Source organism: Alosa pseudoharengus, unplaced genomic scaffold (genome assembly GCF_046254945.1).
Source record: "Alosa pseudoharengus isolate Yale_2024_CS ecotype anadromous, Long Island Sound unplaced genomic scaffold, YU_APseudo_1.1 YU_APseudo_1.1_scf_4, whole genome shotgun sequence".
In the NCBI taxonomy this organism is placed as follows: Eukaryota; Metazoa; Chordata; class Actinopteri; order Clupeiformes; family Clupeidae; genus Alosa; species Alosa pseudoharengus.
In genome coordinates, this window is record NW_027468774.1 from 265,001 (window position 1) to 292,500 (window position 27,500).

At 42.3% G+C, this 27,500-nt stretch overlaps 1 protein-coding gene across 5 annotated transcripts in view; it reads left to right on the top strand.

The window, feature by feature from the left end:
* Positions 1–27,500, top strand: part of LOC143102990 (ATP-citrate synthase) — a 75,686-nt gene that overhangs the window by 36,254 nt on the left and 11,932 nt on the right. For 4 of the 5 annotated variants that reach the window (XM_076266772.1, XM_076266775.1, XM_076266774.1 and 1 more), the window contains 9 exons: positions 739–768; positions 7,483–7,624; positions 8,012–8,180; positions 8,324–8,428; positions 15,471–15,667; positions 17,446–17,527; positions 19,484–19,594; positions 21,365–21,492; positions 23,225–23,318. In XM_076266772.1, coding sequence (XP_076122887.1) covers positions 739–768; positions 7,483–7,624; positions 8,012–8,180; positions 8,324–8,428; positions 15,471–15,667; positions 17,446–17,527; positions 19,484–19,594; positions 21,365–21,492; positions 23,225–23,318 — 1,058 coding nt within the window. The remainder of the gene's footprint in view (positions 1–738; positions 769–7,482; positions 7,625–8,011; positions 8,181–8,323; positions 8,429–15,470; positions 15,668–17,445; positions 17,528–19,483; positions 19,595–21,364; positions 21,493–23,224; positions 23,319–27,500) is intronic. The other variant, XM_076266773.1, reaches the window with a different exon arrangement.

Genomic DNA, 27,500 nt, shown 5'->3' on the forward strand with positions numbered 1-27,500 from the left:
TCTTTCCTGCTCTCTCTCTCTCTCTCTCTCTCTCTCTCTCTCTCTCTCTCTCTTTCCTGCTCTCTCTCTCTTTCCTGCTCTCTCTCTCTCTCTCTCTCTCTCTCTCTCCCTCTCTCTCCTGCTCTCTCTTTCTCCCTCTCTCTCTCTCTCCCTCTCTCTCTCCCTCTCTCTCTCCTGCTCTCTCTCTCTCTCTCTCTCTCCCTCTCTCTCTCTCTCTCTCTCTCTCTCTCTCCCTCTCTCTCTCCTGCTCTCTCTCTCTCTCCTGCTCTCTCATACCTGCAGTCTAGTTGCTGCTCAGCATTGTACGGACTGCATGAATAGATTAGGTTTTCTCAACCTGTTTGCCTGGAGGCTTCAAAGTGCTGATGGGGGATGCCACACACACATTCTGCCCACACACACACACACATTCTGCCCACACACACACACACATTTTGCCAAACACACACAAATACACACACATTCTGCCACATACACACACACACACACACACACTCTCTGCCTCACACACACACACACACAAACACACTCTCTGCCTCACACACACACACACACACACACTTGAAAGTGCTGATGAGGGGCACCACAGTGCTTTGAAACCTCCTCTCCTTTACAACAAGAGAGAAGAGCATGAACCTGTGTGTGTGGTGTGTGTGTATACGTGCAGGAGAACCATGTAGTTCCAGAATGGTGTGTAACTTGCTCCTGTGTGTGTGTGTGTGTGTGTGTGTGTGACAGAGCCGAAGGCCTCAGTTGGTTCCAGTGGAGGTAGGGAAGAGCATGAGAGTGCCCATATAAACTCCCTGTTCCACCCTCTTACCTGTGTGTGTGTGTGTGTGTGTGTGTGTGTGTGTGTGGTCCCCATATAAACACCCATCCCCTGTTCCCCCCTCTTACCTGTGTGTGTATGTGTGTGTGTGTGTGTGTGTGTGTGTTGTCCCTAATCAGCACCCATCCTCTCTTTCTAATGTGTGTGTTGTGTTGCCAGTCCCCGATCAACACCCATCTGCTCTTTCCAATATGTGTGTGTGTGTGAGTGTATGAGTCTGTGTGTTGCCAGTCACCTATACACAACCCCATCTCTTTTTAGTCATTTGTATGTTTGAGTGTGCATATGTGTGTTTGCATATGTGTGTGTGCATATGTGTGTGATTTATGTGTTTGATTTTCAACCTCAGCAATTGTAAGCACCCAAAGTAGAAACTCAGCCCCTCCCTCCCCTTCCCATGATGCACCAGTACCAGCCTTCCCCTTTACCCATGATGCACCAGTACCAGCCCTCCCCTTTACCCATGATGCATCAGTACCAGCCCTCCCCTTTACCCATGAGGCCTCTGGAGCACTAGGCCCTAGAAGGAGCATGATTGGAACCCAAAATCCAACTCCACATCAGAACCGGAATCGTTTTGTCAGAACCAACCAGACCAAATCATATATTGATATCAGTTACTTTGGCAGAACCGCACGGACCACATCACATTAGGATTATCAGATCTGTTGTTGTGCTCCACCTAGCTCCGCCTCCTTTAGTTGAAGGACAGATAACATTCCAATAGGAGCTTGCCAGCCATTAGAACAGTAATGTAGCAGAACAGTAGCGTTAGAACAGTAATGTAGCAGAACAGTACCGTTAGAACAGTAATGTAGCAGAATGTTAGCCTGGCTCTGCCGTTAGAACAGTAATGAAGCAGAACCGTACCGTTAGAACAGTAATGTAGCAGAACAGTACCGTTAGAACAGTAATGTAGCAGAACCGTACCGTTAGAACAGTAATGTAGCAGAATGTTAGCCTGGCTCCGCCATTAGAACAGTAATGTAGCAGAACAGTAGCGTTAGAACAGTAATGTAGCAGAATGTTAGCCTGGCTCCGCCATTAGAACATTAATGATGCAGAACAGTAGCGTTAGAACAGTAATGTAGCAGAATGTTAGCCTGTCTCCGCCATTAGAACATTAATGAAGCAGAACAGTAGCGTTAGAACAGTAATGTAGCAGAACAGTACCATTAGAACATTAATGTAGCAGAACAGTAGCGTTAGAACAGTAATGTAGCAGAATGTTAGCCTGTCTCCGCCATTAGAACATTAATGAAGCAGAACAGTAGCGTTAGAACAGTTATGTAGCAGAATGTTAGCCTGTCTCCGCCATTAGAACATTAATGAAGCAGAACAGTAGCGTTAGAACAGTAATGTAGCAGAACAGTAGCGTTAGAACAGTAATGAAGCAGAACAGTAGCGTTAGAACATTAATGAAGCAGAACAGTAGCGTTAGAACAGTAATGTAGCAGAACAGTAGCGTTAGAACAGTAATGTAGCAGAATGTTAGCCTGGCTCCGCCATTAGAACATTAATGAAGCAGAACAGTAGCGTTAGAACAGTAATGAAGCAGAACAGTAGCGTTAGAACAGTAATGTAGCAGAATGTTAGCCTGTCTCCGCCATTAGAACATTAATGAAGCAGAACAGTAGCGTTAGAACATTAATGAAGCAGAACAGTAGCGTTAGAACAGTAATGTAGCAGAACAGTAGCGTTAGAACAGTAATGAAGCAGAACAGTAGCGTTAGAACAGTAATGTAGCAGAATGTTAGCCTGGCTCCGCCATTAGAACATTAATGAAGCAGAACAGTAGCGTTAGAACAGTAATGTAGCAGAACAGTAGCGTTAGAACAGTAATGTAGCAGAATGTTAGCCTGGCTCCGCCATTAGAACATTAATGAAGCAGAACAGTAGCGTTAGAACATTAATGAAGCAGAACAGTAGCGTTAGAACAGTAATGTAGCAGAACAGTAGCGTTAGAACATTAATGAAGCAGAACAGTAGCGTTAGAACAGTAATGTAGCAGAACAGTAGCGTTAGAACATTAATGAAGCAGAACAGTAGCGTTAGAACAGTAATGTAGCAGAACAGTAGCGTTAGAACAGTAATGTAGCAGAATGTTAGCCTGGCTCCGCCATTAGAACATTAATGAAGCAGACCAGTAGCGTTAGAACAGTAATGTAGCAGAATGTTAGCCTGTCTCCGCCTGTCTACGTACTTCCGATCATTCATTAACCTACAGTACTCCGTCTGGAATAGCTTGCGATCATTCATTTACCTACAGTACTCCGTCTGGAATAGCTTGCGATCATTCATTAACCTACAGTACTCCGTCTGGAATAGCTTGATCTGCCCTTGTTTACTCCGGCTTCAGGACGGCCAACCAACCAGCGAACAGAGGGCGTGACTGAGAGACATTACGTTACACAGGGCGTGACTGAGAGAGATTACGTTACACAGGCATCTTTAATTTGCTACGTCCCCGCCCCGAAGCAGACCGCTTGGAATATATCAACGTGGGGAGCAAAAGGGGCTTATATAGCCTACTTATGAAAATCAGTTGTTCAATACCTTTATTTTAGTAAACTCTGTGTACACCAACAATGTTCTCAATGCTCGAGTTCATGTGTAGAGACACTGATGATACTTCCATCAAAGTTTCATGTTGTGTCGAGCCTTCGTAGTGTTTGAAAAATAGCAATTTTGACGCGATTGTATCAAAAAAGTAGTGGCCCTATAGGATTCCCATTCAAAAGGTAATTTCACCCGAAAACGACAATGCATACAAGCTTAAAAGTGGCGCTTTGGACGTACTTATGCATTTATATGGAAGTTTGACTTGGGTACATTCACAAAACACTATATGATGCATTTTAGCGAGAGTTACGCAGATGAAACGTGTGATTGTTTGCTGATAAGATGCACGTTTGCTTGTTATGGGCGTGATGCAGAGAAACTTCTCTGTATGACGAAACGCCGGTTGTTATGATTGGTTCAAAGCGGTTCAAAGGAACTCCAATGATTTTAAACCTCAAACTGTGCCCTCCCACCCGGAAATAAACGTACGCCTATGGATCTAGGCCAGACTCTCTGCGAAGTCAGAGAGTCTGTTTTCCAGGCTAGTTCTATTACCTTAAAACAACCCAATGTAGTTCTATTACCCAATGCAGTTCTATTACCATAAAACATCCCAATGCAGTTCTTTTGCCATAAAACAACCCAATGCAGTTCTATTACCTTAAAACAACCCAATGCAGTTATATTACCCAATGCAGTTCTATTGCCCAATGCAGTTCTATTACCTTAAAATAACTGCTTCAAATTCATGGTACCCTGACATATAAAACGGAGAATAAAGTCTCTGCCATTGCCCAGAATGATATTGCACTGTGTAATACATATAATACGGTAATAAAGTCTGCCATTGCCCAGAATGATATTGCACTGTGTAATGCTGTTGATCAAGTAGGGTCATAACCTGTTCACTTGGTTTTTAATTAGCTGGGTACCGTGCAAGTGCTCAATTGAGTTATATTGATGTCTAGGAGCATTAATATGGATGATATACGAGTCAACATTTTGAGCAATGTTGCAGGGAAACCACATAACCGGTTTAATGTGTTCCGATGAACAAAGTCCTCAAGAGGGGGTGTAATGTGTGTGTGAGCAACTTAGGCGTTACTCATCTTTCACTGGATAATCTTCCTGAATCTCAATAGTCTGTCTGGGCAAATTACTAAGTCAGCATCAGTCAGAGGCTACATTCCTCGTTGCACTTTTCAAATGTCATCACATCACCAAAAGTATTGTTTTTACAAAAAATATTTGGCAGCATTTTTAAACTACAAAAATACACACCCATATACTAAGTATCTTGATACAAAATACAAAGCCATTTTCTTCAACTCAATAAAATACAAATTACAAAATACTGTGATTATGTATGAAGTGATCTGAACATATGGTTCTCAACCGTCTCATTAGAGCTTACGCAAAATGACGCACTCCCATAGAGCTTACGCAAAATGACGCACTCCCATAGAGCTTACGCAAAATGACGCACTCCCATAGAGCTTACGCTAAATGACGCACTCCCATAGACTTTGAATGTGAAAAATACTTCCTTGTCACGCCCAGTGCAACAACTTCCTTGTTTGAAAAGAACGGTAATGTAGAGAGAGAGAGATAGATAGATAGATAGATACTTTATGTAACAGCATGCAGCAGTCGCCAGACCACCCATGTTGTGAGGCTTCTCCTGATGATGCACTACTCTGCTGCTGGCAACCCTGGAGACGATAGCAGCTCGTGCAGGGAAGTCATATGTCCGCTAGCATCGCAAATGAGAACAAATTATGTAGTTTGGCGACTACTGATCAAGGATCATAGTTGAGTCTAGACCATGAAAACATGAAAACAACATGGATGATTTCTACAGTAAACAACATGGATGATTTCTACAAAATGAATGTGAGGATAGCTTGTGTTCTGTAGCCGTGTCAGACCTCTTAAAATAGTATGTATAGCACTAAACAAACAATTTAGCCTGTAACTCTTTTCTATTGAAACTCTTTTCTATTGGCGTTAATGAACCTGAATGAGTTCATCTTTGTTCAGTGTCTTGTCAGACACAGACCCATCTACAAACCAATCAATGTCCGGTGTCTGGAGACGCAGATCGGGAAGGAGACAGCAACAGATATGTCAACTTTAAATAGTGTGCTCACAAAATTTCAGTGTATGAAACCAAAACTGACTGAATCAAGCCTTAACAGTAGTGTGACACACTAAATTATCTTAGGCTAAACATACTGTATACATTCTAATATACCCACTGCTCTGTGTGTGTATTGCTGTGTGCGTGCGTGCGTGCGTGCGCGGTTAGGTGTTGCAGTGTTGGCTTTGAAGTGTGATTTAATATTGTGTGTCTCCTCGACTGACTAATCAGACAAACAGATCCTCATATTCACATGTTCTCCTCATAACACTCACAGATCCTCATGTTCTCATAATACTCACAGATCCTCATGTTCACATGTTCTCATAATACTCACAGATCCTCATATTCACATGTTCTCCTCATAATACTCACAGATCTGCATATTCACATGTTCTCCTCATAATACTCACAGATCCTCATGTTCTCCTCATAACACTCACAGATCTTCATGTTCTCATAATACTCACAGATCTGCATATTTACATGTTCTCCTCATAATACTCACAGATCCTCATGTTCTCCTCATAACACTCACAGATCCTCATGTTCTCCTCATAACACTCACAGATCCTCATGTTCTCCTCATAACACTCACAGATCCTCATGTTCTCATAATACTCACAGATCCTCATGTTCTCCTCATAACACTCACAGATCCTCATGTTCTCATAATACTCACAGATCTGCATATTCACATGTTCTCCTCATAACACTCACAGATCCTCATGTTCTCCTCATAACACTCACAGATCCTCATGTTCTCATAATACTCACAGATCCTCATGTTCACATGTTCTCATAATACTCACAGATCCTCGTGTTCTCATAATACTCACAGATCCTCATGTTCTCCTCATAAAACTCACAGATCCTCATGTTCTCATAATACTCACAGATCTGCATATTCATATGTTCTCCTCATAATACTCACAGATCCTCATGTTCTCCTCATAACACTCACAGATCCTCATGTTCTCATAATACTCACAGATCCTCATGTTCACATGTTCTCATAATACTCACAGATCCTCATGTTCTCCTCATAATACTCACAGTGCATTCAGGAATTATGCAGGCCCTTTCACTTTTCACCTCTTATTGCAGCATTAAGCTAAAATTCAGTACATCAATCAACATCAATTTAATATTTTAATCATAATGACGAGGTGAAAATTTTTTTAACAAGTGTAATATAATGACTGAAGGACATAATAGTAATGATGATGATAATAAATACACAATAACAATGATGATAATAAGGTGTGCAGACCCTCTGCTGTGACATTTGCATTTTAGCTCAGGGTCCTCATGGTCCTCAGGGTCCTCCCATTTAAGCTCAGGGTCCTCCCTTTTAACTGAAGAGTTTCTAGACCAGAGGAAGTCAGGGTTGGAAAGGGTGTCCACCCGTGTAATGATGGGGTCAAAGTGGTGACATTTGCTTTGGTGAAGTTAGTTTTCCTTCTGGAGGATTGTCCCATCTCTGTAGCACTCCAACCTTTAGGGGTGCAGTCATCATTTAGGGGTGCAGTCATCATTTAGGGTTTTTTTCTTTGTATATATTTACCCATTCGTGTGGACATTGCCGGAGTTGGTATGAAAGGGATAATTGACCCCCTGGGTTGGTTAACTAAGGGTTAAGTAACGCCAAGGACAAAAGTGAAGGGGTCTGAATATCTTCTAAACGGAATGCTTTGCAGACTGGCCAATCAGAGCCTCAGAAATCTAGCACGTCATGATGATCTTATCCTCCTTCTCTCTCTTTCTTCCTCATTCTCCTCCCTCAACCTCTCTCACTCCCTCTCTCTCTCCCTCCCTCTCACTCACTCTTTCTCTTTATCCTACTCACTCTCTCTCACACACACTCTCTCACTCTCTCTCTCACACTCTCTCTCACTCTCTCTCTTTCTCTCTCACACACTCTCTCTCTCTCTCTCTCTCTCTCCCACAGCGAAGGCCACAACTCTCTTCAGTAAGCAGTCGAAGGCTCTGGTGTGGGGCATGCAGACCCGTGCAGTGCAGGGCATGATGGACTTTGACTATGTGTGTTCACGCGACGCCCCCTCTGTTGCTGCCATGGTCTACCCCTTCACGTAAGCCACCCAACCTTTAACCGTACCTCTCTCCTGACCTTTAACCCTACCTTTCTCCTGACCTTTAACCCTACCTTTACCTGACCTTTACCTGACCTTTAAACCTACCTCTCTCCTGACCTTTACCTGACCTTTAACCCTACCTCTCTCCTGACCTTTAACCCTACCTTTCTCCTGACCTTTACCTGACCTTTAACCCTATCTTTCTTCTGACCTTTACCTGACCTTTAACCCTACCTCTCTCCTGACCTTTAACCCTACCTCTTTCCTGACCTTTACCTGACCTTTAACCCTACCTCTCTCCTGACCTTTACCTGACCTTTAACCCTAGCTTTACCTGACCTTTACCTGACCTCTACTCCTTCATGTGTGTGTGTGTGGGTGCAGGGGGGACCATAAGCAGAAGTTCTACTGGGGACATAAGGAGATTCTGTTGCCGGTCTACAAGAACATGGCCGACGCGGTGAGGAAGCACCCAGAGGTGGACGTGCTAATCAGCTTTGCCTCGCTCCGCTCCGCATACGACAGCGCCATGGAAACCATGCAGTACCCGCAGGTCAGGCTTGCACACGTGTGTGTGTGTGTGTGTGTGTGTGTGTGTGTGTAGATCCACACTATCGCCATCATAGCTGAGGGGATTCCTGAGGCTTTTATTCTCTGTTATTCTGTGTGTGTGTGTGTGTGTGTGTGTGTAAGTAGATCCACACTATCGCCATCATAGCTGAGGGGATTCCTGAGGCTCTGACCCGCCGACTCATTAAGAAGGCTGATGAGAAGGGCGTGACCATCATTGGCCCAGCAACGGTTAGTCCCGCCCACTCTTTCACAGGTTTAAAGCAGCTGCACACTTGGAAGTGCACAAACATGATGGTAACCAAGGAAACATGATTGTAACCATGGTCTCTTATGAGGGAAAAGCATCAAGCAAAATGTCAAAGCCTTAAAATAGCACAGCATTATTAGGTATAACCTTATCAAAAAATAAATAAATCATAATTTCATACATACATTGCTTTCATTGTAGACTATATGTATATGTTATTATATATGTTAATAATATATATGTTTATATATGTTGTTATTATATATGTGTATATATGTTAACTTTACCAAACAGTATAGAAGTAAACCCCTCTCCTCGCCCTGCTCTCTCTCCCTGCGAATCGTGAGGTTGGTGTATCGTTACAGCCCTAGTATTAAGCCTACAGTGGGTCCCCGTTAAGTTTGGACGGGTTCCTTCATTGATCACGCACCCCATTTTCTCAGCAGAAATGGCACAAACTGCAGTTGACACAAACAACCACAAGGTGTCACTTGGGTGCCACTACTATTTTTGATGCGACTGACTTACTGCTTCCATGACGCAGCGGGGGCACGGGAACTTAAATTGATCACGGTAGTTTAAGCTTACACTTGACAAAACATTCTAATATGAAAATGTAGATGCAATTGTTGTAAAATGGTGCAGCTCCTTTAAGAAAGCACCGTGTGCAGGGATGGAGAGAGAGAAAGCGAGAGGGGATAGGCCTATGTGTGTTAGAACTTAGCGTGTGGAAAAAGTATGTGCTGTTGAGACTAGAGCGAGTCATATTCAAAATAATGTAAAAAAAAGCAATTATCCTCATTCATTGCAACCAAAGCATGCCTGCTTGCCGACGTTCAAACGAAAAATATATCAAAGCACCTTTTGCGTTTGAATGTAGCACGAAAAAATGTTTAAACAGCTGGACAAATGATTTAGCTAATTGATTATATAACCTGTACACCAGCAATTGTTGAACATTTACCTGTACAAGTACATTGACAGTAGCCCAGCCTAACAGCATGTTGTAGGCCTACTGTAGAAATTTCACTTAAATTGCAACCGCAACATGCCTGCTTGCCAACGTTCAAACGACAACGAAAAAGATAATAAAACAACAAGAGGGTTGAGTCTGAATGACACTGAGTTTTTAGACACTGAGTTTTTGTAGTTAAGAAATATTTTCGTATAAAAAATCAATGATCATCAAATTTCTCTCTCACATTGCTCCTCATAACCATCTATAAAAAAGTGTTTTTTCTTTTCTTTTTGAGCACAGCCACTGCACTTAAAACTTAAAAAGATGAAGCTTTCCGAACTTTGAAATTGCGATCAGTGACTGGCATCGGGTGAACGAAGCTTTTCGAAGTTGAACAGGCTATTAAAAACTATTTGCGCACCTCCATGTCACAGGAGAGACTGGGCTCTCCCTTCTATGAAAGACGTTAGGCTACCTGCAAACTGGCCTATGATTTCATTGCTGAGTTTGCGGCAAAGCAAGAAAATGTTTTTTTTTTCTGAGTCAGGATATGGCGAGTCAGTGTCATTTATTATGACCGCCGCTAGCGAAGCTAGCGAAGCGGTCATATAGGGATTGTCAAAGTTTTTTTTTTTTTTTTTTTTTTTTTTCCCGTCATCTCCTTCCTGAAATTTTGGTCAACGATACCCGGGGCACCGAAACACCAGGGCACATGAAATTTGGTGGGTATGTAGCCCCACTAGACTTTTACGGAAAAATTTCGTTTGGTCCCCGGGGGCCACTCCCCCTCCGCGCTGGGCCCCCCGAAACCCAAAAAATGCAGTTTTTCCTCAATAACTACCTGAACCGTGGCACCGAGGATGAAGAAATTTTTATGGTATGTTGGTCTCAAGGGCCCACATCAACTTAGCCCATAATCACTCATTTGTGATTTGCACCCCCCCGGTAAAAAATGAAAATGCAATATCATTCTGCTTTAATCGCCCCTCTCTTCAGTAAAGACGTTCAGAACTGCACCAAATTTTATGTGTATGATTAACCTGACATTCTCTGGGGGTATGCCAAGTTTCGTAGAATTTCATCCATGGGGGGGTCTAAAAAATTAAGTTATGTGTACATTTAGTGACTCTACACTCATTGGCCTGTAGATGGTGGTGCACACATATACACATGCACACACACACACAGGCACCCACATACTATCGGTATTAGAACGGCCGATACATAATTACAAATTCAGTAGGATTAAAAGAAAGCCAAAATAAATATTCATCATCATCATCATCATGGCTGCATTTCCAGTATTGGCGATAAGTAGTCGTTTGTCCACTAGATGGCGCATCGTTGCAGTGAGACGTAATTTTGTTGGAAGTTAATCTTAAATGGGTTGGAAAGACACTATGCTTCCTACAAGGACAAGACTGTAGGCTACAGTAGTTTACCGCAGAGAACGTCTAAGGGTAGGATGATTTCTGCATGACATGTAATTCCCATTTCCTCTTGAAGCCGAAATAAATCTGAGAATGTTTATCGGACATGCTTGTTTTTTACTGCAGGTAGGCTACGTTAATCCTATCAATAGCAGAACGTAGGTAAAATAATGTTACCGTTAGCATGGTTGAGTGATGGAGGCCAATTTGATTATTGATGTATTTGTAGAAAACCATAAATGCGTTTATAAGCTACCAAGCAAATCGATAACAGCACTAATTGTATCTTTCGACTGTCATCTCATTTGCTTATGACCATAACCTAGGCTACTAACAGGAGCTAAGTGAGTTAGCCACAACACGTTCGCTATGTGATGGTTTTTTAATGGAAAATATATAGGCTACCTGAAAGATAACCTGTCTATGATCGATCTACAATCTCCATTTAAACCAGATGTTTTAGAGCGCATGTTGAGATGTATTCAGGGCAGGGCTGTACCTACACATATTTGTTGCACGTGCTACAAAAATCATTCTTTGCGATGAATGATTTAGTACCAACGTTACAAGGGTCAGATACAGTTTTGCCTATGGCTATTCCGTGAGACTGAGGCGCTTTTTGTTTGTTCGAAGTGCGTGTTTAGGGTGTGAGAGGGGAGTCGATGTGCTTTGATTCCAGCTTGGTAGTTGTAGTCTATGCGATTAAAAAACATGTGTGTGTGAAGTATCCAAACAATGATAACGCTTTCATTATGGCTGCTTTAGCCACAGACCTTGAGCTACTGTACAGTGGGTTGGGTTCCGTTTAGAAGTGTCCACTTCATTCGCCCTTTCCGTGATTCACAGCTACGTGAAATGTATTACTACTGATATGCAAAACTATTAACTTTTTCGCCAAGAGGTGGCAGCTTGATACTGTAAGGTGTAAGCCATTGGTTCCAACGGAGATTTTATTTGGGTCGCCAGCATAGCCTAGCGACAATTTGTGTTGTGTAATAGGCCTAGCATAGGGCCTACCTTATATAGCTTATAGTTTGTTAACAGTCACGGTTTTGTCATAACTCCCTCTATGCATTTTTGCATTTAGAATAGCTCTAAAACCGGGGGGCGAACACGTCGCAGGGGGGGCGCCAGTGCGTGGATATCTCAATCGCAAAATTAAACAATATTTCTATCGGGCGCCTACCATGGACTAGGCTGGGTGAAAATCAAAAGATTGCGTCAAAAGATTGAGCTTAACCATTGACCTCATGGTTGCAAAATGCAAGGGAACATGAATCAGCATATTATTTGCACAAACAATAACGGAGAGTAGCTCTTCAACTTTGCCCGTTAAAATGTGTATGAACAGTCTCGCAACGCATTTAATGAAGGCCCTTTGGACATGTCAGTTATTTGCACCACTGGGAAAAACGGCATTTTGTTTTAGACTACTGGTATTTCATTTGTGCATTGACAATAAAGCTGAATATCATTTGAACTAGATGACTAAACTTATGCATATGTAGAAGAAGAAACATTCACAAAAATCCATGACATGACCTCTCTTCTTGATAGCTGTTGAAAACTGCATGGAACTGACAGGGATTGTTTTGTTTAATAATAAATAAATAAATACATTATGCTGCTACCTTCTGCTTTTCCCAAATACAATGTAGCCTACAGGTGTACCTTTCATCAGTCCAGTTGCAATGGATGGACTGTGATGAACTGCCCTACTTGTGATTGTTTAGAGATTTTAAAGGTTTTATAACAATGTTACAGATTTTTTGGCCCAGAAACAAATCTATTCACCTTTGCAGCGCCAGTAGGCTACTTTGTGTGCGGAATGTGTGCAAACACACATTTCAAACAAGCATACACAAAAGTTTCAAGAGTGGGGAATGGAGTAGAAGATGGAGACAAATTCATTAATATGATTTATTTTCGCGGAATGGATGTGCAGGACTGAGCGGCGGTCATATTTTGTACCGCTACGCGGTACATCTAGTTTGTCCAATGTTAGCCTATAGATACAGACCAGTACATCTTATCAATAGTTTGAATGTCGTGTGTGTGTTTCTGCTCATTGACAAATACTGTTCAGCACAATGATTCATGCCCAATTAATTCTAACCCTGCTAAAGTGTTCGCCTTTGTTACACTATTTGGTTTCGTGATGTAGCCTATGATAAACACCATATGGCCAAATATGTGACTCAGCTAATGTTATAGGCTATACAATTGAATTTCCCCTCTTAAAGGCAAGCTGGTGTAGCTTATTAGACTAGGCTACTATTAAAATACACCGACGGTAGCCTTGGCTATGTGTAAAGTAAGCTATCGCATGATTTCATGCACGTAAGTGAAAAGGGCCTTGCATCTGTCAAGTTCGCACAGGGCCTCGCATCCCCTTGCGACGGCCCTGCAGCTCCTCCTAAGACAGCGAGGAAAAAGTTAAAATACGCGATAAACCCGGGAAAAGTTGACAGGTTTGTTTCGGTTTCGTAGCATGCAAGCTCCCAAATTGACCCAGTAGCCTAAGGCATCAATAAATTGTTGGGACTGGGGAGGGTCATGCGTTTTTTCTCAATCATTTTGGAGGGTCATAGAAAAAATTCTTGCTGGCGAGGGAGGGTCACGTCTTTTTTGACTAACGCTCCCAAAACTCCTCCGGTAGCCCCTTAATTAAATAAATAACGAACAGTCCCTAATTGATTAATAGCCTAGGCCTACACCAGCAATTGTTGAACATTGACCTGTACAGGACATTGACAGTAGCCCAGCCTAACAAGCAAATGTTGCAAAATACACCAAAGACGCAATTAATCAGAAATAAATAATGTAATCTGCATCGCTTTATTTAACAAACTGCAAGCAACAAGAGCATTGAGTTCCCTGTAAGGCCAAACCCAAGAGCAAAGCCTATCTGTTAAGGCAGTCGATAGGCTATATAACGAGCTGTGTGCCTGGAAAGACGATAGATGACTGCTCTGGTCATCCCATACCCTCCCCCCACTTCCTGTAGCCTACCATTATGAAGGCCTGTAGCCTAAAACGACTCGTTGCCGTTTTGTGACATTAAGCTTTTTCACGTTAAGCACCCCTCCCCCATCCCCTTCTTTCACAAGCAGTGGGGGAGCGCGGGGCACAAAGTAACACTTTTTGGTAGACAAAGGAGAAAAACTGGTTCTCCGCGCTTCTGTCGTTTGGCCACAATCCGTTGCAACCAGGCCAGGACAGATATTTTAGAGATAAGGAGAGACGCCGGTGCAGCTCAGATGTCTTCTTAATTTTCTTTATTCTTTAGTAAAAGGTGCAGAACATTATTAAACTTTGACTAACATTTCGATGTGTCGATGTTTTTGACTAACGAACATCAAAACGTTAGTCAAAGTTTAATAATGTTCTGCACCTTTTACTAAAGAATAAAGAAAATTAAGAATACATCTGAGCTGCACCGGCGTCTCTCCTTCTCTAACACTTTTTGGCTTTGGCTAAATATTTCTAAAATCATTTGAGTTTCACTAGTCACATGTTTTAACAAGCAACACTTGTTATTGAACTAATAACAGACGTGTGTCGAAAATTTACTTTATTTTCCATACGGAGAAATAACATATGCAGAGTCTAACCAAGGTCAATCTTGCCAAAAAAGCCCTCAAACCTGAAAACACATGAGGCAAAAGTGCAAAACATCACAAAACTAACTAAACTAACACGCGCATATTTTTGTATTGCAATCATTGTAGCCTACAGTTGTAACAGCGCGTAACAGTTGTTTTACTCCCCGGATGCGCTCATTATAAAGAACGTTTAACGTGTCCCAAAAACAGCTATCAATTAATCACCAAACGTCTTATAAACAAGTATTGCCAGGAGCAACACCTTGCAAAAAATGATAAGAATAGGCCTAGGCCTTTATATGGCTCTGCTTCTGCCTAGATTCGAACTCAGAACTGCCTGAAAGTTGCAGACCTGTTCTGGAAATACGTACATTAACCCACTCGACCGTCAGACAACGCTACTTCGAGTAGGCCTATTGGGTAGGACTGTAGCCTACACTGGTTGCTGTGGCACAGTCTTGAGTGACCGAATTCATTTTTCTTTGTCATATGAATGCTGTCATTTTGTTAACTTTACTGTTAAGGAGATTCTGTAGGCAAAGTCTATATTTCAACCTCATTAGTGTAGTAAAAAAAATCAGAACTATTCACAAGGTTTCTGGGCAGCATATTTATGTTCTGTTAGCAAGCGAACTTCTCATGACTACCGACAAAGTAGCCTACTGCCAGCTGACGAAGCTCTCATTTTAAAACATTACTGAGAGACAGACACTGTACAATCAAGAAATCTTGCAACTGAATCCAAAACTATGTTTAACATTATGTACAAGGCTTAGGCTACAGTGGACTAGCATGTTGCAGGGGCTGCTAAAAACAGAGAAACGCACTGAAAACTCGGCCAATCACAGCCCTTGCTGTCGAATGCGCCGTCTGGTTCGACCGTGGAACTCCACAGCGGACTATGCTGCCCCCAAGCGGCTGCAGTTGTACTTACATTTCACCATTCACCATGATCGTGAATGAAGTGTCAATTTTTAACTGGGACCCACTGTATGTGTGTGTGTTTGTTTTTTTTTGTTTGTCTGTTTAGGTGGGGGGTATAAAGCCTGGCTGCTTTAAGATTGGCAACACGGGCGGGATGCTTGACAACATTCTGGCGTCCAAACTGTACCGTCCAGGAAGTGTGGCGTATGTGTCTCGCTCAGGAGGGATGTCCAACGAACTCAACAACATCATCTCCCGCACCACAGATGGAGTCTACGAGGGAGTGGCTATAGGAGGAGATAGGTGTGTGTGTGTGTGGTCTATCAGTACAGGAAGAGTAGCGCTCTACCAGCATACAGGAAGTGTAGTGTCCTAACTAGCAGCTTACAGGAAGTGTCCTAACTAGCAGCATACAGGAAGTGTGGTGTCCTAACTAGCAGCTTACAGGAAGTATAGTGTCCTAACTAGCAGCATACAGGAAGTGTGGTGTCCTAACTAGCAGCATACAGGAAGTATGGTGTCCTAACTAGCAGCTTACAGGAAGGGAGCAGGAACTGTAGTGGGTAGTGTCCTTACCAGTAGCTTACAGGAAGTGTAGTGTCCTAACTAGCAGCTTACAGGAAGTGTAGTGTCCTTACCAGCACTAGTAAAAATGACAACATGCATTATCTGTTTACACACCGATAACAGCATTAAAGGTACACTATGCAATATTTTCACCTTAATATAACCTTTACAAAGCCAATTTGATGGTAAACAAACTTATAATAGGCCATATCAGTTTTTCTAACTTGTTTTTATACGTTTTTATAAGTGCTTGCCACACTTTTTTTTATACCAGAGAGCTGACAGACCTGAGCACACAGACACTTTTTTAACTATTGTTATGGTTATATTTTAATATTTTTTGTGTTAATTCCTCTTAATGCTAGCATTTTAAATGAAGCACTGATTTATCTTGATCTATAGCATTGCTGCATCTCATGCCTGCATGCACCTGCTCTCTAGTGAGAATGTTTACTCTGTCCAAATTTGGTCTGGTGAAAGCCTGTTGAGTACCCAAACTTCACGGGAGTGGGTTTATTTTACCTTTGCATACCTGCCCTTGCAACTCACTTAGCCTAGCATGTTTAGTACTGTAGTGACGTTCCAGGTTGGCCTTTTTCAGTACAGCGAGCGACTCTCCACACACAAGGCAAACTGGCTTGCCCTTCACTTCAATGAAGAAGTATTCTTAGGTCCAAAACACGACATTCCACCTTTCTCTTCTTGGTGGATGCCATGCGAGCTGAGCAGCGATTAGACTTAGAAGCCTGGGACACTGCGGGATGTGCTTAGGCAGGATCAAAGTCTTTGGCCCATGTTCCCCACCCCTGCCCTAGACCGGTGGTTCTCAACCTTTTCTCAGTGATGTACCCCCAGTGAAATCTTTTCTCAGCCAAGTACCCCCTAACCAGAGCAAAGCATTTTTAGTTGAGAAAAAAGACTTAAAACAGAGCACTGTACCATCAGTGTCTAATTTATTAAACTTTGGAACTGATAAACACATACACAATTCAAACATTTGGGGGGGGAAAAACTATTTTGAACATTTTACATTTTAATGATCCATGACTACATTTATTGCAAATGATTCAAACTAATGTAGTGAAAACAGTGACCATAGAACCATTTAAAACTATAAAATGAACCATTTAAAACTCCATAAATATGCAAAACACTAATTTGTAGTGTTCTCTCTTGAACTATAAAAAGATTAACCACTGCCCTGGACAAACAATGGCATTAGCTAACACTGTTGTTGTGGCTAAATGCCTTAGCTACTGATAGCTAACACTGTTGTTGTGGCTAAATGCCTTAGCTACTGATAGCAAACACTATTGTTGTGGCTAAATGCCTTAGCTACTGATAGCATGGTCAAAAAATGTATGGAATGACAGTCCAAAGAGAAAATTTCAGTGTTATTATATTATAACCGTGTTTGTTTCACAAATACACCGCACATGCTGTGGACACTTTTCACCCTCAACAGACGCCATGTTTAGTCTAAATATATTGTGTGTGTGTGTGTGTTTGTGTAGATACCCAGGCTCCACCTTCATGGATCATGTGCTGAGATATCAGGATACGCCTGACGTCAAGATGATCGTGGTTTTGGGAGAGGTGAGCTGCTATCACACTACATACGTTCAATCAAACACTCATAAACACTCATGGGGCAGCCGTGGCCTACTGGTTAGCACTTCGGACCTGTAACCGGAGGGTTGCCGGTTCGAACCCCGACCAGTAGGCATGGCTGAAGTGCCCTTGAGCAAGGCACATAACCCCTCACTGATCCCCGAGTGCCGCTGATGCAAGCAGCTCACTGCGCCGGCATTAGTGTGTGCTTCACCTCACTGTGTGTACACTGTGTGCTGTGTGTGTTTCACTAATTCACGGATTGGGATAAATGCAGAGACCAAATTTCCCTCACGGGATCAAAAGAGTATATATACTTATTAGTGGTGCACGATATATCGGCCACCGATAAAATATCGGCCGATATGGTCATTTTTTTACACATCGGTATCGTTCCGATGTCAAAATAGGGCCGATGTGAACAGGCCGATAATCATTCCTGTGTATTTGACGTGTGTGTAGCGATCCAAGCGTGTTATCTGTCTACACTGAATCCGTTAAATATGCCCTTATATTGCATCATATTTCTTATTTAAAATAGCAGAGCAACAAGACTGACAGAAAGAAGACACTGGGCATCTGACAAAAGTTCTTTCAAAACGTTGCGTTGTAGCCTATCGCGCTGCTCGAGTCGCTTGCAGTCAAGTTGATGGCTGGCTTGCATGTCATGTCACGCCTAGCACTACATCTCTCGTGGTAGGCTAAATATAACTGTGTATCAGGCAGAATGAGGTTATATGGTCGTAATAGGAATTTAATAGGGCTGTAACGATATGCGATTCAAAACTGAAATCGCAACACTCATATCCACAAACCTGTGTCGCGGTGTGAAGAGGCAGAACCGACACCCTTTCTAGTGTCTAGCAGTGCTTTGCAGCTTACGCGGCCGCATAAACAACACACATCTCCCGCTTTACTTGGCGGTAGCCTACGTTGCTTTCATTGTAGACTTTACCAAACAGTATAAACCCCCTCTCTTTGCCCCGCTCTCTCTCTCTCTCTCTCTCTCTCTCGCTCACTCAATGGACACGCGCGACTCGGCCAACGCAATCCAAATAAAACATTACAATCGTGAAAGCAAGGACTCATAGAAGACGACTAGCTAAATTGCTATTAAATCTGCTTAGCAACATTAGCATGCTGCATATATTTGTTTAAAACTCTTGGTTTCAAGTTGACTGATCATCTCAATACCAATATTTCCCAAAGGTGCCTGTACCAAGGAGAACAAGTATTACCTTGAAACTTAAAAACACATGGGGAAACTGAACAGTCCAATCAGTAGACTATGATAAGCTAGCCAAATATGCTACTTTGTTTACAATATTTCCAGGCTTCAACCACACAGCTGAATTAAAGAGGGAGAGTTGTAATATAAATAGTAGGCCTATAGTGTGCCATATCTGCATAAAGTGCTGTCATAAATATATATAGACATTCAGTATTCTCTCTTTTTATATCAGGATATAAAATAATACAGATATATTCTATTATATTGTAATCCTCTGGTGTTCTAAGGTAGGCTATTGAAATGTTATTTAAAAAAATGCATTTTGGAAAAATAGCTCTTTATTTGATTATCATAAAAATGTGTTTTCTATACAGATATATCGACATCGGTAAATATCGGTATCGTCCATAACAGCAATATTAATATCGGTTATCGGTATCGGCCACAATTTTCACATTGGTGCATCACTAATACTTATACTTATATATAAAAAACTACACACACACACACACACACAATCATAAAAGCTTCTCACACTCAGTCAAAGAAGTTGCAACAACTTATTATTATTAGTAGTAGTAGTAGTAGTATTTTTATTATTATTATATTAATGTTATTATTGTTTTAAGCTGCATACAACTTTTTATTATTATTGTTGCGGAGACCTGTTGTTTTGACCTCCCTTTCTCTCTCTCGCTCTCGCTCCCCAGATCGGGGGCACGGAGGAGTATAAGATCGGCCAGGGTGTGGCGGAGGGGCGCATCACTAAACCTGTGGTCTGCTGGTGCATTGGGACGTGTGCCACCATGTTCTCCTCTGAGGTCTGCTCTTCCTCCTCTCTCCCTCCTTCTTCTCTCTCTCTCCCTCCTTCTCTCTCTCCCTCCTTCTTCTCTCTCTCTCCCTCCTTCTTCTCTCTCTCTCTCCCTCCTTCTCCTCTCTCTCTCTCCCTCCTTCTCCTCTCTCTCCCTCCTTCTTCTCTCTCTCTCCCTCCTTCTCCTCCTTCTATATATATATATATATGATGCCAGGGCTCTACAGTGCGCCCATTTCACTCGCACATGCGAGTAAAAATGATGGCGTGCGAGTGCAAAACATTTTTTAGGCGCACTGGTGCGAATGACTTCTAACCATGTCAGTGTTTGTCTACAAAATACACCGCGACATCGAGAAACATTACTGGTGCAAACCATAGAATCACGTCGCAAATGCAGCATAAAAACTACACCTCCCATCAACGTTAGCAGTTTCGCGTTGTGACTCGCTAGTAGTCGCTTCTATCAAATCCAAGAGCGCGCAGAAAAAGCGGAAAGGTAGACTAGCCAGCCAAGATGCAAAGATTAAAGAAATTAGTGCTTCTATCCACCGAATTCATCGGATATAGGAGGAACAGGATGAGATTCTGAGAATGCAGTGAGAGAAGGAAAGGTAGCCTAACATGCCTTTTAGCCCAGTTGACGTATTGGCTGCAATATGCTAAATATAGCTGTAGCGAACAGGCCCAAAAGTAGCCTCCCGTAATACTCCCATTTTATTCAAAGATAAAACGAAAGTAGGCCTAACGTTTGCCTACTGCCCCCATCAATGCAGATATTTCAAATAAAAAATAAAAGGATAAAAAATATACATCCTTGATAGCCTATGTTGGGTTTTGTGGAAGAGAAAATGGACTGTTTTAGTAGTAGTATTAGGCAGTATGCAGTCAGATAGGTCACCATGGGCATATTTGGCATATTAGCTACAGATGGATTCACAAATAAATAAATTGGCCTACATTTGGCAGAATACTTGATATACAGGCTAAATGCAAATATGGCAATGTATTATATTATTTTACATTAACAAAATGTAGGAAAATAGAACAGACTGAAAATAAAGTAGGCACTGATCTTTAAAATCCTGTTTCCTGTAGCCTAAATGTTGTCAGTCATTCTTAATATTCGCAATTGGTGCACTGGCATGTTTAACTGTTAGCTGGAGTGTAATGTTAGATTATGTGTAAATTAAGTACAGAACTGACTGTGCACCCACATTTTTGTCTGTGCTCCTACATTTTTTAACTTGGGCGCACAAGTGCTCCTGGAAAAAAATGTTAGTGTAGAGCCCTGGATGCTATAAATGATATATATATATATATATATATATATATATATATATATATATATATATATATGTATATATGAGCTATGATGCTTTGAATAGGAACTCCTGGCTTGAAATGCTTGAAACTCAAGTCTGATGTAAATTCTCCACTGACATTTATAATACAACTAAAGTCTGATTTAAATATCTGGCATTTATAATACAACTAAAGTCTGATTTAAATAACTGGCATTTATAATACAACTAAAGTTGATGTAAAGGGATTTATAATACAACTAAAGTTGATGTAAAGGGATTTATTCATTTGCATTTCACTCATTGGAAACACAGAGTTACTTAATGGGTATGGTGGATGTGGTACGGTTGGCAGCAAGTTGACCTGTGTGTGTGTGTGTGTGTGTGTGTGTGTGTGTGTGTGTGTGTGTGTGTGTGTGTGTGTGTGTGTGTGTGTGTGTGTGTGTGTGTGTGTGTGTGTGTGTGTGTGTGTGTAGGTTCAGTTTGGCCACGCGGGTGCCTGTGCCAATCAGGCGTCTGAGACGGCCGTGGCCAAGAATCAAGCACTACGAGAGGGCGGAGTCTTCGTCCCCAAGAGCTTTGATGAGCTTGGAGACGCCATACGGTGGGTGTGACGTCATACGGTGGGTGTGATGTCATACAGTGGGTGTGATGTCATATGGTGGGTGTTGGTTAGTTGTCCCCTTAAATAAATTATTTTTCACATTTCCATACTGCTTTTCATCCTGCATGGTCACAAGCACGGAATGGCACATACATGGTCACAGACATGGGAATGACACATACAGACATACACATTACATACATCATAGGCATTTGACACAGACTTTTACATAAATTATTGGGGGTTTCATGGGAAACACATACGTTATTGCACTGCATATATTTATCTGTGGGTCTTTGTGTTGTTGAGTGTTTGTATTGCTAAGGGGATTAGGCTTCTGCTGAAGCGGACTTTATTGCACCTTACGCTTCTAAACCTCCTGCCAGAGGGTAGGAGTGAGAAGTAGTGGTTGGGTGGGTGAGTGATGTCCAGGGATATTACATGAGCAATGAGTGTGATGTCACAATGAGTGTGCATTCAGAGCACCTCGGAATGACAAGGACCGCCCCCATGGCTACTTTGTTTTTCCGACAGCAAGTGTTAAATTGCTTTGCCATCGAATGTGTGACAAACACGGATGCCACAACAAAGGTTAAAACATATACTCACTAATACTAAACAAACAACTGTATTTGCTTAAAATATAGTGTAAGATGCTCGTGAAAGAAATATATGCAGCTTTTCAAGTGATAAAAAGGGCAAATTCCCAAGTTCACATTCAAACTGTTGGACATGCAAGGCCACATGGACTACAAACGAACTACAACGTAACGACAAAAGTGATGACGAGCCCCTAACTGGGCAACTCTGTTAGCTAAATCTAGCCCCAGTTTCCGACCTCTGACTCACACATTAAGTGACGTGAATGACGCGGAATGATGATGTTTTCACTCGGAGAAAGGTTTTTACGAAGCCCATGAACGCTAGGTGAGTGTGATGTCAGAATGAGTGTGATGTCACAATGAGTGTGATGTCACAATGAGTGTGATGTCATATTGTGAGCAGCAAGAGACAGAGAGGTAGAGCTGTTGGAGAGGAAAACCTAACATGAGTGTTGAATGCACACACACACACACACTCACACACACCCTAACATGCTGTAGGAGAGCAGTTTGTGTTGAATGCTGACACAACATCTGAGATGGACAGCACACACAGAGATGTGTAGAATTTGTGTATATATATATATATAATTATATTATATTATATATATTATATTATATAATATATAAATATATATATTAGGGTTATATTATATTAAATATATTATATATTATATAAATATATATATTAGGGTTATATTATATTATATATATTATATTATATATATATATATATATATATATATTAGGGTTATATTATATTATATATATTATATTATATATTATATAAATATATATATTGGGGTTATATTATATTACATATATTATATTATATATTATATAAATATATATATTAGGGAGGATAGCAAAAAGAAAAGTCTCATTTCAATCAAAGCACCAGCAAGCAGCCGTGGCCCACTGGTTAGCATAGAGGCATATGTACACATCATACTATGCAGCGTGTAGAAGGCCAAATGTCATGGTAACAGCATAACGTGTAGAAGGCCAAATGTCATGGTAACAGTGCAGCGTGTAGAAGGCCAAATATCATGGTAACAGTAATATCTGCATAATGTGTGCTGTGGATGAATAACATTCTAAAATGGAGCCTGTGTGTGCTTGATTGACAGGTCGGTGTATGATGACCTGGTGGCATCAGGAGTTATTGTTCCAGCAAAGGAAGTCCCGCCCCCAACTGTTCCAATGGATTACTCATGGGCCAGAGTATGTACACAGTAGAGTTGGATGTCTCGAGACCGGTCTTGCAACCAATCAATGACATACATGTATTTTGTTGTGATTAAGAAACTGGCGCTCATCCAATCAAAAGACGCAAGTGTAGCCAGCGCGAAACGTTTATGTCGTAGCTGTCAGTCTCAGTCAGACCTAGTAATAATAATATCAGCGAATTCCGCCATCATTCAATTTGCATTCATGGAACATGAAGAAATTTGCAGTCCAGGGGCAAGAAAGAAGCATTCTGCAAAATGCAAGTTTTGCAAAGTCTCTCTCACCGAAACAGCCGGGACCAATCAATGTTCACCAGACACCTGGAGCGGAGATACCCGGAGAGGTAGCCTAAGCTAGCCAGTTGGTACTGGCTCCAAACTCTTTATCCATACCAATCTCACATGACCAGATCATGCATGTGTTAGTATTATGTATCATGACATGCTCTTCTTACACGCGCGGTATAAATTATTTAGGGACGGATATTTTTTTGCAAGCTTCAGTTCTTGCAGACTTACTGAAACATTTTTGGCAAGTACAGGTAGTTAACTTATCAGTGTCTCTCAGCTACTTAAACATTAACAGTTTTCACCAACGTTAGATATTTTGGCGAATTCATTGAGTAGAAATACTGTATATCAAAACCGTGTCAGTGAGCACTTTAAGGGCTGGTATCATGTGGTTTGTTGTTGATTTTGGCATAATTGTGTATCTTCAATTTCATCTACACATTAAGTATAATTGTAATTAGTTACATATTTCCCATAGCTGTTGGAGGTGTTAGCTGTTTTATCAGATGACTTTTGGACCAGTTAGTACCAGTCAGTCAGTAATATCAGTCCTCAACAGCAGACAAAGGAGTCTCAATCCTCTAATAGTGCAGTAACAGCTGTCATGCAATTGCTATACATAGTTTATCTCACCCAGTCTACGAAAACATTTACAGTGAGTGAGCTCAGTCACACACATTCATGACATGCTCTGTCTCTGCATTGTTCTGTCTGTAGTTGAAATAATACCTTCTTAAATTGAATTTAAACTGGGATTGAACCTCTTACCCCAGTATGCTGCTCTTATTCAATTAATGCAAGTTATGGTGTAACACTAGCTCACTAGCTGTTTTTTTTTTGTTTTTTTTGGTCTCGGTCTCGACTTTGTCTTGGTCTTGACTCAGTCTGTCTTGGTCTTGGTCTCGTCTTGGTCTCGGTCTTGATACCCTCTGGTCTTGGTAGTGTCTTGGTCTCGGTTTAGGCGGTCTTGACTACAAGTCTAGTACACACACACTCGCACTCACACACACACACTTGCACTCCCTCACACACACACACACACACACACACAAACACACACACACACACAATCATAAAAAGCTTCTCATACACCCACACACACTGACTCACACTTGCACACACACATGCTCACACTCGTACACTCACATGCGCACACACACACACACACTCACATGTACATGCTCACATGCTCACACACACACACTCACTCACTCACACTGACCACACACTCGCTCATAAACACACACTGACTCACATTCACACTCACACACACACACACACACACACTCAGACACGTGCACGCTCAGTGGAGTGTGTGTGCTGGGGGACGCCCATGTGTTTGATTTGAGGACATGAGACACTGGAGAGAGGGACGAGGGAGAGAGGGATGAGAGAAAGGAAAGAGATGAAAGGATGTTGCCTCCTCCTCCGGCATCTGGCTCTTCCTTTTCCTCCGTGCTCCCTCACTCCCTCCCTCCCTCCCTTCAAACAGAAATCTCATCCGTTACTTATATTGATGAGCACACAGTAACAAGTTTTAATTAGGATTGATTAATTAGGTCTCATTAATTAGTTTTAATGATGTACAGCCATTAACAATTCAGATGCAATTCAGAAGGGAGATTGTCAGCATTAAACCCCATGCACACACTACATGTAAGCAGACTGCAGCAGTGTGTTGTTTTAACTGACACACACACACACACACCTGCAGCTGTGTTCTGTTTTTAACTTCCTCCAGTTTCCTCTCAGTGCCTTTTCTTGCATCATAATCAACAGCCCTTAGCCAGATGGAGGCATCGAACACACACACACACACACACACACACACATATATGATCACAACTCGTCACACACTCTCATACACAACTCTCATCACACACTCACACATACACAACTCTCATCACACACTCTCACACACGTTAACGTTCATCAGACTGTCTATGCCTAGCGTAACTCTCTCATGCGTAGTGTAGCGTAACTCTATCATGCGTAGCGTAACTCTCATGCCTAGCGTAACTCTCTCATGCGTAACTCTCTCATGCGTAGCGTAACTATTATGCGTAGCGTAGCGTAACTCTCTCATGCTAAGCGTAACTCTCTCATGCTAAGCGTAACTCTCTCATGCTAAGCGTAACTCTCTCATGCGTAGCGTAACTCTCTCATGCGTAGCGTAGAGTAACTCTCTCATGCGTAGCGTAGAGTAACTCTCTCATGCGTAGCGTAACTCTCTCATGCGTAGCGTAACTCTCTCATGCGTAGCGTAGCGTAACTCTCTCATGCGTAGCGTAACTCTCATGCGTAGCGTAACTCTCTCATGCGTAGCGTAACTCTCATGCGTAGCGTAACACTCTCATGCATAGCGTAGCGTAACTCTCATGCGTAGCGTAGCGTAACTCTCTCATGCGTAGCTTAACTCTCTCATGCGTAGCGTAGCGTAACTCTCTCATGCTAAGCGTAACTCTCTCATGCTAAGCGTAACTCTCTCATGCGCAGCGTAACTCTCTCATGCGCAGCGTAACTCTCTCATGCGTAGCGTAACTCTCTCATGCGTAGCGTAACTCTATCATGCGTAGCGTAGAGTAACTCTCTCATGCATAGCGTAACTCTCATGCGTAGCGTAGCGTAACTCTCTCATGCGTAGCGTAGCGTAACTCTCTCATGCGTAGCGTAACTCTCTCATGCGTAGCGTAGAGTAACTCATGCGTAGCGTAACTCTCTCATGCGTAGCGTAGTGTAACTCTCATGCGTAGCGTAACTCTCATGCGTAGCGTAACTCTCTCATGCGTAGCGTAACTCTCATGCGTAGTGTAGCGTAACTCTCTCATGCGTAGCGTAACTCTCATGCGTAGTGTAAATCTCTCATGCGTAGCTTAGCGTAACTGTCTCATGCGTAGCGTAACTCTCATGCGTAGTGTAAATCTCTCATGCGTAGCATAGCGTAACTCCATGCGTAGCGTAACTCTATCATGCGTAGCGTAGCGTAACTCTCTCATGCGTAGCGTAACTCTCTCATGCGTAGCGTAACTCTCTCATGCGTAGCGTAGCGTAACTCTCATGCGTAGCGTAGCGTAACTCTCATGCGTAGCGTAGCGTAACTCTCATGCGTAGCGTAACTCTCTCATGCGTAGCGTAACTCTCATGCATAGTGTAAATCTCTCATGCGTAGCATAGCGTAACTCCATGCGTAGCGTAACTCCATGCGTAGCGTAACTCTATGCGTAGCGTAACTCTCTCATGCGTAGTGTAACTCTCTCATGCGTAGCGTAGCGTAACTCTCTCATGCGTAGCGTAACTCTCTCATGCATAGCGTAACTCTCATGCGTAGCGTAACTCTCATGCGTAGCGTAACTCTCTCATGCGTAGCGTAGCGTAACTCTCTCATGCGTAGCGTAACTCTCATGCGTAGCATAGCGTAACTCTCCCATGCGTAGCGTAACTCTCTCATGCGTAGCGTAACGGCTCCCACACACAGCTGCGTTCCGTCAATGCATGCCAGTGGGTGTTCCCGACGGTAGCTATGCAAATGACTTGAAGTAAAACCATAATGTGACTGGTTGGTGCCGTCCGTAGATTGGCTTGATTGGCCAGTGCCGTCTGTCGGTGCAGCAACAGCTGAACTCCTCAACGCGAGCGGCGGGAGAAACGCGACGCGACGGACCCACAATTCAGTTCGGCAACGGATCACGTGAGCCCATGTAAAGTGAATTGGATGCGTCTCCAGCAACGCGAAGCACGCAGCTGTGTGTGGGAGCCGTAACTCTCTCATGCTAAGCGTAACTCTCCCATGCGTAGCGTAACTATGCGTAGCGTAACTCTCTCATGCGTAGCGTAACTCTCTCATGCGTAGCGTAACTATGCGTAGCGTAACTCTCATGCGTAGCGT